The 14,464-nt window shown below is 31.7% G+C and overlaps 2 protein-coding genes and 1 long non-coding RNA gene across 3 annotated transcripts; all 3 read right to left on the bottom strand.

The window, feature by feature from the left end:
- Window positions 1-3,327: 3,327 nt before the first annotated feature.
- LOC133201524 (putative inhibitor of apoptosis) lies at window positions 3,328-3,997 on the bottom strand. The gene is made up of 3 exons (XM_061337328.1): window positions 3,863-3,997; window positions 3,686-3,754; window positions 3,328-3,546 (listed from the first exon to the last, which is right to left on the bottom strand). Exons 1-3 carry the CDS (start codon window positions 3,891-3,893, stop codon window positions 3,350-3,352), a joined length of 297 nt encoding a protein of 98 aa, XP_061193312.1. The 5' UTR covers window positions 3,894-3,997; the 3' UTR covers window positions 3,328-3,349.
- A 601-nt stretch (window positions 3,998-4,598) lies between these two features.
- LOC133201446 (baculoviral IAP repeat-containing protein 3-like) lies at window positions 4,599-6,187 on the bottom strand. The gene is made up of 2 exons (XM_061337249.1): window positions 6,066-6,187; window positions 4,599-5,910 (listed from the first exon to the last, which is right to left on the bottom strand). The coding sequence occupies exons 1-2, from the start codon at window positions 6,185-6,187 to the stop codon at window positions 4,599-4,601; spliced, it is 1,434 nt and encodes a 477-aa protein (XP_061193233.1).
- Window positions 6,188-6,240: 53 nt separating this feature from the next.
- On the bottom strand, window positions 6,241-9,068 carry LOC133201525 (uncharacterized). The gene is made up of 3 exons (XR_009723103.1): window positions 8,993-9,068; window positions 6,581-6,674; window positions 6,241-6,495 (listed from the first exon to the last, which is right to left on the bottom strand). It is a non-coding gene; the product is annotated as an uncharacterized LOC133201525 (long non-coding RNA).
- Between the last annotated feature and the right edge of the window lie 5,396 nt (window positions 9,069-14,464).

The following is a 14,464-nucleotide window of genomic DNA, read 5'->3' as shown; positions in this document are numbered from 1 at the left end:
GATGACCACTGCGTAACATGGCGATAGAAGTCTCATTCTCAAGGCATATTTTACAAAGTCGCAGATCATTAAGTGTTTTGATTTCTTCTGTGGGTGACATTGCCTCTTAATGACATACGGAGATAATGAACATTAATCAAGCACAAAACTCCATTGAAACAATACAAATCGAATCAATGCAAACACTGACCTCTAAAAAAATTCAGAGGTGGGATCACATGCCATGGAGGAGTAAGCATCCCCTGTCGACCTGTCACACCCACTGAGTGCTCCTTGTCATGATCGGGAAAATGGGAAAAATCCGTAGGCAATCGTAATGAATACAATTGTAGGAATTTTATGCGTATTTTTATATATGAAAGTTACCTGAAGAGATTTAATACAATACTTTTAACATTTTGTGTTATTAGATTATGATACATGTAGGTGATCAGCACATTTAACTGACATGGACACTTATGTTTTGTTAACACTGTTAAGATCTTTTTACTTACGCTTGTCCAAATCTACAAAATGTAGCTTTGCTTTTTGCATTCGATTTGCAATTGCATCATTTCTTTAATCTTTTTTTTTTTTCTATTTCGTTAAACATATCAGAGATAACCACAGGGTAACATTGCGATTGAAGCCTCGTTCTCAAAGCATGATTGTACTAAAAACATGACTAGATAAATGGCGATAAAAAGATTATACTTTTTGTACATTGAACGATGAATTTTACCGTGGAGGAGCGCTAGCAATTCTTTTCGAGAGCTTTTTCCAGTTTAAAATACAATCAAATTATAGTACATAGCACTTTGTACTATGCCCTTCTACAAACGTACAGATAGAGAGAGATGTTCCATACACAAAAGAACACTTATTGAGGCAAGAAAGATATATATTCATATTGCAATAAATAAAATATGACAACTTCATTTTTGGTCAAATTAGACCAAAAAATTATTCAGCTAAAGGTGTCCTTCCAGAAAAGGAAACGGACCTGACTTCTAACAGATAAACATTACTATTCTCGTAATAATTGATCATTTTTAAACATAACTAATAGCTTTCCTAATCATTAATTCTAATATATTACTTTAAATTAAAGTTTAACGTAGATACTTCACACTTTTACTTTTAAATTCTTTGTTTATACACAGGTATATATAAGTTGATACCTGATCCAGACATATTTAAGTAGTTGTGACAATTCTTACTTCTCTTTGTTATTTGCATTAAACAGAGTACGCAGCTATGTTAAGGTTGTTCAAAGGCTTAATATGCATAAGAAACATAATTTTTTTTTTATTTCGAGCTAGGTTTTGATTTCAATTTGTAAACCATGTATACATGTACAACCAATATACAAAGAGGGTTTTATCAGATATTATAATGAAGCATATTTGTAATGTCACATGACTTTGTTGATCACGTGACGGACACTTATAATTTTTCAGAAAATTTTGTCAAAAAATATCGCATGTTTCCCTGATTTTCTTATTTCTTTCAGTATATATACATGGTTTATAAATTCTTACTCTTTGTACGGACGTGTAACAGGGAACATTTTACATTCTATTTTTTGTTATTGTTTGAAACGTTGTATATATATATATATATATATATATATATATATATATATATATATATATATATATATATATATCAGACAGGAGAAAGGAATATCAATATTATATCACAATAAATCTTAAAACAACAATCCAGACGTCTTAATTCAACATCAACGTAAAATATTTCTACATGTCATATGAAAAGAATGTAAAAATTATGACACTTCCCCCGTCATGTCAGCTCAGGTTTGCAGTGACTTAATCTAGGTAGTTCAGAGAAGTTACTACAGCTGGAACACTGTGATATTTTACGGACAGCTTTATCATAACTGCGTGCTTCATATTTATTTTTACTTTAGACAAGCACCACAGTGGGTTTTTTTCTTCGCCCAAAAGTAAATTGAGAAAATTAAGCACTAAAGAAAAACAGGAAAATTCACTACATTTTTAAAACAATTCCTTATAGGAAACTTGATACAGAGCCAATGTGGAAGAAAGGAGAAATGATAATGATAGTGAAAACATATAATAAAGATTTGTAAACAATATGGTTTTACACATTTTTATTTTAACATTCGATTTTGGTGGTCATTATAACTAAATGCCATTCAACATCGGAAAGGATTTTTAATGCCGTTGTGAAATTTTCTTGTCGTCTATAGACACATATAGTCGTTGGCTTTAAAAAATGTACATGTACATATGTTCATGACAATATGTGTCAACTCTCACTGCACATATTGTCGACCCACCTTTAGGGCTTCCATATGGGTGATGATGACGATGCTATTAAATTTCATATCTACAGTTTCCATGACATTGCATGTTCATAAAGAGACAAATCAATGCCAAACTGTATGCACAACTTTCATAAAAAAAAAAACTTGATATGAATAAGGTGAATGGTGCAAATAGCATGATTAAATAAATTCATAGATAAGACAAAACTTCTCTCTTACTCTCTCTTCTTCTTTGACTTTCAGCGTCTCTTTCTCACTGTCTCTCTCTCTCTACGACCTCAGTAATTTATTCTTCAAAACAATATAAATGGCGATGAAATGTGCAATTTTTTGCAATTCAAAGCGACTCCAACAATACTGTGCCAGTGTGTGAGATACATTTTGTCGCCCGGGAAAAAGGCTTGTCTCGGTACATATTGTAGCCGGTGTCAATATGTACCAATATACGACAATTTGTGCGGTGAGGGCCGGTACGTATTGTCGCCGGCGCCAATAAGTATATGGCCAAAACTGTTTGTTTCTTTCTAATTAATATTAGTTGGATTGTAAGTCATCTTTTATTATACAGCCGACTTAGCCGACTTCTGTCAATTTAAAGTCCTTATCAAAAATTCAGTTTTCTCGGATACGTAGCAAATGATGTAAATTTTAAAAAATGCCAATCGCACTTTCGCGACCACTTCAAGGAAATAGACGATCATCAAATTACATTTATTATGACCGATCAATACTTTACCGGCGAGGTATTATATAATACACTCTATCACCTGTTTTCCTTGAACCGATCGCATGACTTGTCTGGACTATTTTCAATTCATCCGATATATTTTCACTGTTTTTCTTAAAATTATGCACTAAAATATTTCTTAAGATAAAGGCTTCTTAGTGATATAGTGTTTCGGTAGGTAAAGAGTCGACTTATCAAACTCCCTTGTCAGGAGTAATATCAATGTTCATTCATTGCCAAAACAGTATAGAAAAATAAAAATGAAATGCTATCTAACATTTTTAAAAATACATCACGGTTGTTTTAAAAAAAAATATCCCGGAAAATTATTAAACCAGCCATGTTTTAACTGTCCCTTTTACAAACTGTCGACATATCGGACATTTCCTCATGGCCGGAGCACAGTCTGGACAACAGCAGAGGTGACCACAAGGTAACATGGCGATAGATGCCTCGTTCTCAAGACAGATTTTACATAGCCGTAGATCCTTTAGTTTTCTGTTTTCTTCAATGAGTGACCTTGTCTCTAAATTGTAAAAAAAAGAATACAATAAAATTTCCGAGGAATGATATGGGAATTTAAAAATAAAGATTTAAATGAATAGATTAAAGTCTTTCACATTTTGTCTTCATTACATGATTACAATCAGTGATCAGTACTATACCTTCAACTGACATGGACGCCAAAGACTGGCTAACACTGTTCAGATCTCTTTGGTTTTGCGTATGAAAATCTACAAAGCATATTAATTTTTTTCTATTTGAGTTTCTAATTTATGTCTACAATGAACAAATTTCTCAACCATGTTTAGAATTGAATAGTTATATTTTTATCTACTCACCACTTCCTTCATTCATTTCTTCAGAGTCCATAGCTTTGCAAGTGTCTGTTTTAAGTTGTTTTGACTTCCCTGCGTTTGTTAATTTTTCTTCCAAGCCTCCTGATGCAGACGGCGGTAACGTGTCTTCTCCAGTTGTCTCTTCTTCAGTTAAAACTATTTCTAGAATTTCTTCAGCCTTTATATCTATCGATTCTGAAATTTTAATGTCATAAACCTAATAATAAGGGTGATTATGAGAAAATTAGAATTTTACACCTTTTATATCGCATTGTTATTTGTCTGTATCTTACTGTGTTTTCATTTACTTTAAAGAGGATTATTTCGTCCCTTTTTATTTTTGCCCTTTCACACTTCTAAACGATTTTGCCTATACACAGTTGTATTAAGAGATAACTCTTGTCGACTTTGAATTCGCCCCGTTTTAAATTCGCCCACATTTAAAAAGAATAACAGGGGTTAAATATAACGGGGTCAAAAAATACTCTTTATACTGTAAACAGTATCAATACTGTGTCTACCTTTCGTTTCTTTCAGGAGATCAAACGCTTTTTGAATAGTCGGAGATGAGTAACCCATTTCAAGCAGACTTTGAAAACCTGGGTGTGTTGTAACGCATTGCGCAGAATTCTGGGCTTGACTGGTTATGTTTTCATTTGCTAGGTCGTCGTTTTGACCATTCATTTCTCCAAATGCCTCCTAGAAATCAAAAATTTTACCGGATCATGGAAAATTAAAATCACAACAAAAATGCATGGATAAAAAACATATAGCACCATTTCCGAAAAATACGTACTTCTTGGTGTTCAATTTGCACCAACGCAACAAACTCGTCCCCTTTATTCTGTCTCAGAAAAGCACACTTCGGAAACCATCTGGCGTGTTCTGTCCAAGGATCGTCGCCAGGTTCCCAGTTTCGTAATCCTCCTCCACAAAAGAAACATCGGGTATAATCTCCATAGCCTGCATAAAGAAATCCTGCAATGGCTAGGTCTCTAGGAATCTGTGTGATACTTGAAGGCCAGTCTGTAAAGGAACTAATTCTCACTGCTAATACTGCGTAAGAAGGATACTTCGGGCGGTCAAAGTTAATACCTAGCGGATCTAGGTCTCGAATGAATGCATTAATTTTTTCTTGTTGGGCTCTAGCTTTCGTGAGCTGATCACTTGGTGGTCTATTGGAAGAATGACTTTGTAGGCAATCTCTTACGTTTCTGGATATACCTTCATTTTTGACTGAAGCTTCGGATTCAATATGTGATCCATTACTAAACGGTCCAATTATTTCTTGCTGACCTTCATTTTGGCTCACACTATTTTCGTCAATGTCATTTCCTTCACTCCCTCCAATTTGAATATTACTTGTAGAATTTGAATTAAGAAGCGGACAGTTTGGCAAGGCAGCTCTGTGAATAGTTTCAACATCATCCTCTTTTTTCCAATCATTTTTTCTAAATCCACAAGCGAAACATATAACAGTGTCTTCTTCCCTTGAATAATAAAAACCCTGACGAGCAAGTTTCACCGTTGATACTGAGCTGGAGGATGGGAAATTGTGAAATGAACCCAATCTTACAAATTCTAAATTCAATGAATGGCAATAGGTTTCTTGGTCATTGCTACCCTGATTTTCATTTATTTCTCTTTCTACAAATTCGTCAAGATTTCTAGAAGCCCCATACAACGGGAAAACCTGAATAAATTCATTCCTTATTTGAGGTAATCCAAGCAGAATAAACTTTAGATCTTCCTTAAAATCCGAGTATCTGCCTTTTTTGTCAAAACCAAGATATATTTTATTCTGATAATGCTTTGAACAATACTGATGGTCAAATTTCCTAATATTTTCTTTGATTTTATCTATAATGTTGGAATATCTTATTGTAATTGGATTAGTCCTACGATATTTTCTGTAAATCTCATTGACTATTCTATTACTTTTCCTAGAATGATACGAAGGTAAATGCCTTCCTGGGATATCTTTCTCTATACGACATTTCTCCAAATTTAACTGTGAATGTTTTTCATGGATCTTTTGGCTTTTCTTTTTCCTAGCAAATAAATCAAATTTTGAAGGGCAAAACACTTTGTATTTCTTTCTCTTAACCTTTCGAAATACTCCTTTACTTTCCTTGTGTAAAGCAGTTGGTGGAACTCTTTTAAAGTTGTTTTCAATCTTACTTACAATTGCTTCTATGCTCTGTACATTTCTCCAAAGAAGCAAACTGTGGTATATATATGATTGTTGTGGCTTATCCTCTTCTTTTCTTGAAAGCTTTGGGAAAATATTTCTCCTGCAAGCAACAAATCGTTCTCTTTTTGATTCATGTGATACTTTGCCACCTCTGCAGTACACTACGCTAAGATTAGTTCCTTCAGAATCCTTTCTATTGCCCCCATCTTGATTAACACTGGATGAAATATCAAATTTCCTGATATTTTTAAGACATTGTTTGCCAGCACATCTGTTGTCACTGATTGTGTTCCTGTGACATTCATGATTTTTACTGATGTCTTCATCTGACCCCAACTCGACCTTCAGCTGACGCCTTCTTTCTGACCTTGACCCTATCTCTTCCTCGTAACTCATCTATTTCTACGTGATTTCGCCTTTCTTTGATCTTGTAGATAGTTGTCTAAATTAAATGCATCGTGTTAATAATTTAAGAATTGCTGGAAAAAATTATCTTGTCAACATTAACTAAATATTGCATACATTACCTTGGAATTTATTCTCGGACGACCATAAAAGAATGACATGGTTCTCTTCTTAAAAAGTAATCATATTATCTCTGCAGAAAAGGTTCATTTTCGTCTATAAAAGAAAAAGTAGGTGAATTAATGATATGTCATATAATTATTATGTCTTTTTCCTTATTTCGGAAAGATATTTTCTGCGCCTGACGCGATTTATTTAGAAAGCACAGTTTTTTTTATACTTTGTTATCGTCCTTACAATAGAATAAAAGGGAGAGGTTGAGAAGTTTGGAAAATACATATTTGTACATTAAGACAAGCGAGGAATATATTCTGTACAATGAAATATGAAGAAAACGAACAGTAATAAAGTTAAAAAGTCCATTGAAACAATTCAAATTGGGAGCAGAGCAAACATACATATAGACCTCTAAAATAATCAGAGGTTGGACCAGGTGCCCTGAAGGAGTAAGCATCACCTGTCAACCGGTCACACCCAATGTGTGCTCCTTGTCATAGTAAGACAAATTGAAAACTCCGTAGACAATTCAGTGTGAAAATAATGGGCTAACAATTTGTTTGAAAAAAGTCAGTAAACTTTCGATTTAACGACATATTCTATTTGCTGACAAAGTCATTGTATCCACCATAGACTTTTTCGAAAATATGAATATCCTTGTACCATCAAGAGAAGGCACACCACAATCTTAATTATATTTTGAAAATAATAAAGAGTCAGTATGAAAATTTTCCAGGAAGATTTTTTTAGCAATAAATTAAAAAAAAACATATATTTCGTTAAGGAAGTCATAAATATTTTGTTTAGATTATTGCTACTATTTCTTATAAGCACTTCCTTTCTTTAATTAATTGAATGTTATTCAATTTACCTATTTCTATATATTTTATTACTGTATACTGTAAGTGCTGTCATTTACACGTTTTTGAGATTGTTAGGAGATATCTGGATACCAAGGAGTATTCCATTGCACAGATATTGTTTACGGAATTCCTTCCCTGTTTCTATTTATTGCTATTTATTTGTACTCTTGATACACTCTCAAAACCCAGTGTAAAAGGCATATAGATTAAAACATTTAATATAACTGAAATCTCTACATAAATAAAATTTACACTGGAAAGAACCAATTTAAAAAAAAAATATGTTATGTTAGTTATAAAAGTTTTACTGAGTTTAAAATATACCAATTTACTCAAACATGTAATATTAGTTATACCTACTTTACAGCGTACACTCCTGTTACAAAATACACACTTTCACAGTGAGTATACTTGGCAATTTATATGTAACAGATGACGTGTCCATGGATTATTAATATCTTGGTAGTAAATAGGTTTTTTTAGAGCATATGTTCTAGCGTACCAATAGAGAGACGTGCTTTTTTTTTGTATTAAAAGTGTAAGTCTGTCTGTTATACTGTTCTACTATTTTAATATGACCATAGAACTCAAATAAAATACCCATATCGTATCATCAAAAGAACTTTTTTTTTACTTATATTCTTAGATCTACCAAATTTAAATAGAAAAGAGTAAAACGTCCAAGTGTTTTATGCTAATTTATAATACATTTTACAAACAATATTGGGAGGCTGGATAGTAATAAAAGAATTGAGTTTTATATCATTATATAATGATCAATGCAATTACATTTCTAAAAGTACTTTAAATAGGCTTAAATGATAATCTACGTGTACGTGGATTCGTATCAATCAATATGCAATCCTCATTAAAAAAAAAGTTTAAATAAAGCACACAATGCCCCTAGTGGTAACGTATTGATTACTTCAATCCACACAGTAACATATTGCGAGTTCTTTTTTTTTTTAATAATTGAAAGTCCCGATTTCAGCAAACGAACCCCTTAATAAAAGTTTAAAACAATTTATTTGGTTTGACAATACCTTTGAAAGATATATAATTGTTACATTAGATCGCTCTAAAATCTGGAACTTATACTTACTTTATCATTTTCTAAAAGTCTCATTGATTATTCCTCACACTGTATACATAAATTTAAAAATCGTATCTAGTTTATAGATAAAAATGAGGAAGTGTATGTTCTTACAGGGGGAGGTTGGGAAAACTTGATAGCTATATTTTTAAATATCTATATATAAAATATTTAGATAGTTTAAATACACATGTATCTTAAAACATAAGTAATTCGTAAAATCACTTCATTAAGATATCCTTCTTGACATGAACAAGTAATTAAAATTTTGACATCGGCATAACAGGATTAGCTAAAGACACGTTTCAAATAGTAGTAACTAGTGTATATGATGGATTTATTTTAGCATATAATTGTTTTATCTCGCAATATTTTGTGGCAGTCACAAAAAATTATGAGAAATAAAATTTATAATGGGATATATTGCAGATAAAAATTCAAGATTAAATTATACAGTTTACCTTTATATAAGATGTCTTTAGACAATTGCCATTCTGTATATTCCTTATCCTTTTCAATAATTTAGAGAAACAACAACTTTCGAAGAAATATTAGATTTCTTTTGAAACGGATGCGGTTCAATGTCTTAGTGCACATCAATATCAAATATACACTTAAGTGTCCTTTTCTTAACAGGTAATCGCTATAAGAAAATATTCCAAATGCGTGCCAATCCTTTGGCTGAGTAACATTCATCCAAGAATCTTCCTTGCTTTATTATTGATTATTAATCTTTATGGTCCCATAATCCGCCCTGCCTACCTTATGATTAATTTCATTGCAAGTTACTTTGTGAGACAATGGTATTGATCAACTAATACAATGTAGCATGGTGGTGTAATATGAGTTCATCAAAAGGATCTACTTATTCATTGGTTGTAATAGACTTGAGATTATTAAGGTCTTTTAATTCAAACAGAATATTTTCCAAGAAGTTGTGTTCCTTGAATCGAAAAATAATTGAATGAAAATTTAATTTAGGTGTATTTAAAGCTATTAAATGCTATTTCAAAACAGGAAAAATCAATCTTTATGGTTTTCATGGAACTCAGATTCGCCGAAAAAATAAGTGCATAACTTAATCATTATAGCTTTTTTTCAGTTAGAATGACTCCTCATATTTAAAGTTCAAGGGCAACAAGACATGCATTCTGATACCATTTTCACAGAAATTCATGTATACCTAACAGTGGGCGCAAAAAATGTATTTTTATTTATTTAAGGCCCAACAACCTATGTTCTTATGATATAAATGATTTTTCTGTGGGAAGGTTTAAAATTAAAGTTCACATATCAGAACTGCTTTTTATGCTTGGAATAAGAAATCAATGCAATTCATATATAATCTTTAAAAAAAATATCCACTTACTTTCAACTGAAAGACAAAAATAAAAATTCTAGAATAAGTAATATTTGTGCATTAAATAATCACGGAGCTAGGTTAAGGATATCGTTGAACTTTTGATATTTTTGAGTGGCTGAACCTGTCATTCTAGTACGTTACTGTTCAAGTGTGCCCCTCTTCGGCTTTATATAAAGTCTACACATTTTCAATTCAATTTGGCGATAAAATATGGATTAATATATTCTAGAATATGTCTCTATTTTTATATTTACAAGCTAAGAAAATAGCTTGATCCACGCCTCAAGTACAGAGAAACTACGTGTCAAACTAAGACGTGACGTCATCTCAGTAAGTACAATGAGATCAAGCTGGCTTTCAGTCTACGTTCGATAAGTGCTATAAAGACAAGATATTAAAGTTGCACATTCATTTATCTTTACAATATTTATGAAAAAAGAAAGTATTTGAGTGTGTATAAAAAAAGAACTTATAGTATTTATTCATCGAGAATCATTGTATTGTTTTAACGTGACGTCATAATTGTTTTCCCGAACATCTGCATCTAGGCTGACGTAAATATGGGAGTCCTTAATTAACCTAGCTACGCAGAATTTTTAAACGTCTATAACAGTAACAAGAAAAATTTAAAAGGTACTTCCTGATCGGAATAAATGTTATTTGAGATTTTGTTATCTATAAAAACACATTTCCGTCTTTTGGAGGATCACTTAATTCTTAAAATAAACTCTTATGCAAAGAGTAACATTAAGGTCAGAGGCCAATTGTTCTCCAAATTATGCAAGTATTAGAGAATGACTAACATGAATATTTGAGTTTCCTTTGGGATAATGAATAGCCGAATGCATTTTAAAGAAATGAGGCAAATGTCATATAATTTTTATTTATACATTTTTGACTGTAATTCTATCGTTTCTATAGGCTGCATTTTATTATTTATAAGAAAGAAAAAACTTAAGAAATATTAACATTTCTTTTCTTTAAATACCCTGAAAATGCATTAATCTATTGCTGGCAAATATGTTAGTAACTGACGCAGAGGCAAACAAGATTATATAATGGTTTAGTTCCAATTGAAAGATGGAAATTCACAAAAGATACAAAAAAGATTCTGAAATTTGGAGCACCTGTTCTGAGTAAACAAATTTCGATTCTTATAAATCAGTCCATACATAAGGATATTTTTCCCGGTAGACTAAAACAAGCTCAGGTCATCCCTTTGTACAAAAAAGAAGACCCTCTGTCAAAAACTAATTATAGACCTGTCAGTATTTTACCTACTGTGTCAAAGGTTTTTGAAAAAGTTTTGAGTGTACAACTCTCTGGCTATTTTGATGGTATTTTTAATAATGCTCTGTGTGCATTTAGAAAAGGTCATGGATGCCAAACTACACTAATGCGACTCTTAGAAGACGGGAAAATGGCTCTAGATCAAAATTTACATGTGGCTGCTATTTTAATGGACCTCTCTAAGGCTTTTGATTGTCTACCACATGATACACTATTACGTAAACTCTCTGCTTATGGTTTATCATCAAATTCTGTTTCCATTCTGGGTAGCTACTTGTCTGAACGTTTTCAGCAAGTGAAACTTCAGGGAGTTGTCAGTAGTTGGGTTGGTATAAGAAAGGGAGTGCCACAAGGTTCTATTCTTGGACCATTACTTTTCAATGTTTTTATAAATGACATTTTTAATTTCATAAAGAATGGGTCTTTATATAACTATGCAGACGATAATACTTTAGCCTACTGGCATAAGGATTTTGACTCTCTGATAAGTACTTTGCAAGATGAAATTTCTGTATTATTGAAATGGTTTAAAGAAAACTGTATGCAGGCTAATCCAACTAAATTTCAGGCTATTGCCTTGGGTAAGAAAACTTTTGATAAGAAACCAGTATTCAGAATTGATGATGCTGAAATCTTGTGTAATGAAACTGTTAAATTATTGGGAGATGATATTGATTTTATGCTTAAATTTGATGTTCATATTAGTAATATCTGCAAAAAAGCTGCCCAACAATTAAATGTTCTAAAACGCATTGTCTCAGTATTAACTCGGACAAACAAAAGTACTATATTTTATAGTTTTATTTTGTCAAATTTTAATTTCTGTCCTCTTGTTTGGCACTTCTGCTCAAGGAAAAACAACAGAAAAATTGAAAAAATTCAGGAACGAGCTTTACGTTTTATTTATGAAGATTTGGAAAGTAGCTAGGAATCTTTGCATAAGGCAAAACTACCATCATTAAAGGTTAGAAGAATGCGCAGTATGGCTCTGGAATGTTTTAGGATTTTACATGACCTTTTCTCCAAGATGTCTGTCAGACCTAGTGAGTTTTAAGAAAGTAACATACAATTTTCGATATTCAAATATTTTAGAAATACCAAAAGTTAGAACCTCTTCTTATGGTAAAATGTCTTTTAGATATGCAGCACCAGTATTATGGAACTCCTTACCTGAAAATTTTAAATGTCAATCTAACTTTTTACAGTTTAGATCTATGATAGCCTCTTGGAGCGGTAAGGACTGTGGGTGCAGAGCCTGCTTCACTAGGTAAGTTATGTAATCTTTGTTTGTGTGTCTGTACTTGTGTGTTCTATATATGTTATCTGATATGTTCTCTTAATGTGACTGTGTGCTGTACTGTTTGTTTGTCTGTATATGTGTGTCTTATATATGTATCTTTATCTGGTGTGTTCTCTTAATGTGACTGTGTGCTGTACTGTTATAAGTACATGTAATTCTATGTTTATAGCGCTGCATGTTTCATTGTTTTACTGTTATGTAATTTTACTGTTATGTATATGTTAATAATGTCAGTCAAAAGCTCATTGGAGCTTGTGTTGTCTTTTTAACTACCAAACTGACTTTAAATAAAGCTTATCTTATCTAGACAAAAAATTATTTGCTTCTTTTCCGTGTATATAGTACATATCACCCCAAACAGAAATTCCATTCATAGGCATCTTGTTGAAAAGAAAGCAAAAACACACTAAAGAATCAAGTATCTGACTTGTTTTAAATGATTTAGATGACGCCTTATACAAATATTCTATTATTCAATTCATTTTAGTCTTATATTTTGAAAATGATTGTTTTATACGTGACATTTCAGAAATTATCTTGAAGTTCCTTTTTCGCTGTTCACTTTTAGAACTGAATTATGTCTGGCTTAGATTCCTTATCGGCTTAGAGCAGTTTTAACCTTTAGTATATATTGATCTGATTTCAACTTATTCTTCTTCAAGTAAAAGATTAAATCACTTCTTGGATTTCACTTTCACTACGCCTTGTTTAACAAGGAAGCTAGAATTGTGTGTAGATTACTTCCTAACAAATAAAAGATCGTATTGCTAACCGGTTTATAAATTCTTGTTCCGAGTCGTATTTTCCTTTTAGATATAAATTTGGTAAAAGTCAATATTGGGTGATATTATTGGGAAAAACTGGACTCCTATATGCAGATAAACATGTACCACGATTAAGAAATTCCATTTTTGTCCCCCCCAAAAAATTTGTTTGTCATTAACATGAATATAAATTTCAGTCCTGATGAACAAAGTGTGCTCAGTTTAAATTTATCATATGAGGGAATGTATAATGTGAGGATGTACATCTGACAGACATAATTATGTTATACCACTGAGGAGCTGAACACTGACTTCGAAAACATGTCATTCTTGCATGGACTCCTCGATTGATGAAACTTTGATAATAGTTTGAACTGAACAGCCACTTTAAACAGAATATTGACTTTTTATTTCCATCAAAAATTGTTTTTACATGAGGATACTTATAGGGGGAAGTTCGAATCTTACATTTCCTTTCTTTAATACAAATTAGCAAGCAATTCATATAATGATATTAAAGATGTTCATTCACTTTTAGAAATGAACGTATTTGAAAGTGATAATATTTGTTATAAATTGGTTATACTGGTTTTGTAGTCAATATTATAGCTCAATAAATTTCTAAATAGAATATAATATCAAGAAATGGTAAATTCAATGCATATAACGAGTTTCTAGGAAAAGAACTTAAACCAAAACCTGAAATCAGTAACGATCATGTACAAAGTCATCATGAAAACGTCTTCATTCGTTAAAAACCTTACTACTAAGGAAAGAACGTACTTGATGAAATAAATGTAGTTTGTAATTTTGTAATGTTTAAATACAGGCTTCCGTCTGTTAAAAGGATGATTTATGAAAAACTTTAAAATGAAAATTAGAGACCATAAGATTTATTAGAGACAGAAGCGTTTTCTGTTTGAATGTATATCGATAGGAGCACAAACGTTGGGAAGAGTTTTAAATGAAAGAGTTAACTTGGGGGACAATGAAAAGACTATTACCCGGTATTTTATTACAGATTATTTTAGAAGAGTGTCTTTTTTCTTAACATTATTATTATTTTTTTTTTTTAAAAAAAGGTTATTTATAGGGATATAATATAATTTGAATATCCTTAATGGACTTTCAAAGTTTTGACATATTGCTTGGAAATATATTGGTGATTGATAGCATTTATATACTGGGAGTTTTATGATCTTGGTGCTTCTTGAAG

Source organism: Saccostrea echinata, unplaced genomic scaffold, assembly GCF_033153115.1.
Source record: "Saccostrea echinata isolate AGI-Se365-2 ecotype Australia unplaced genomic scaffold, CSIRO_AGI_Sech_v1 ptg000044l, whole genome shotgun sequence".
NCBI classification, from domain to species: Eukaryota; Metazoa; Mollusca; class Bivalvia; order Ostreida; family Ostreidae; genus Saccostrea; species Saccostrea echinata.
This window is presented reverse-complemented; position numbering and strand designations above follow the sequence as displayed.

Excerpts from the sequence above, each read along its gene's own strand:
- LOC133201524 (XM_061337328.1), bottom strand. The coding sequence starts at position 3,893 with ATGGACTCTGAAGAAATGAATGAAGGAAGTG. Across the intron at positions 3,755-3,862 it reads AGAAATGAATGAAGGAAGTG|ATTTTCATACGCAAAACCAA; the intron begins GTGAGTAGATAA and ends TATGCTTTGTAG. Across the intron at positions 3,547-3,685 it reads GGCGTCCATGTCAGTTGAAG|AGACAAGGTCACTCATTGAA; the intron begins GTATAGTACTGA and ends TTTACAATTTAG.
- LOC133201446 (XM_061337249.1), bottom strand. The coding sequence starts at position 6,187 with ATGAATCAAAAAGAGAACGATTTGTTGCTTGCAGGAGAAATATTTTCC. Across the intron at positions 5,911-6,065 it reads GTTTGCTTCTTTGGAGAAAT|GAAAAAGAAAAGCCAAAAGA; the intron begins GTACAGAGCATA and ends TTTATTTGCTAG.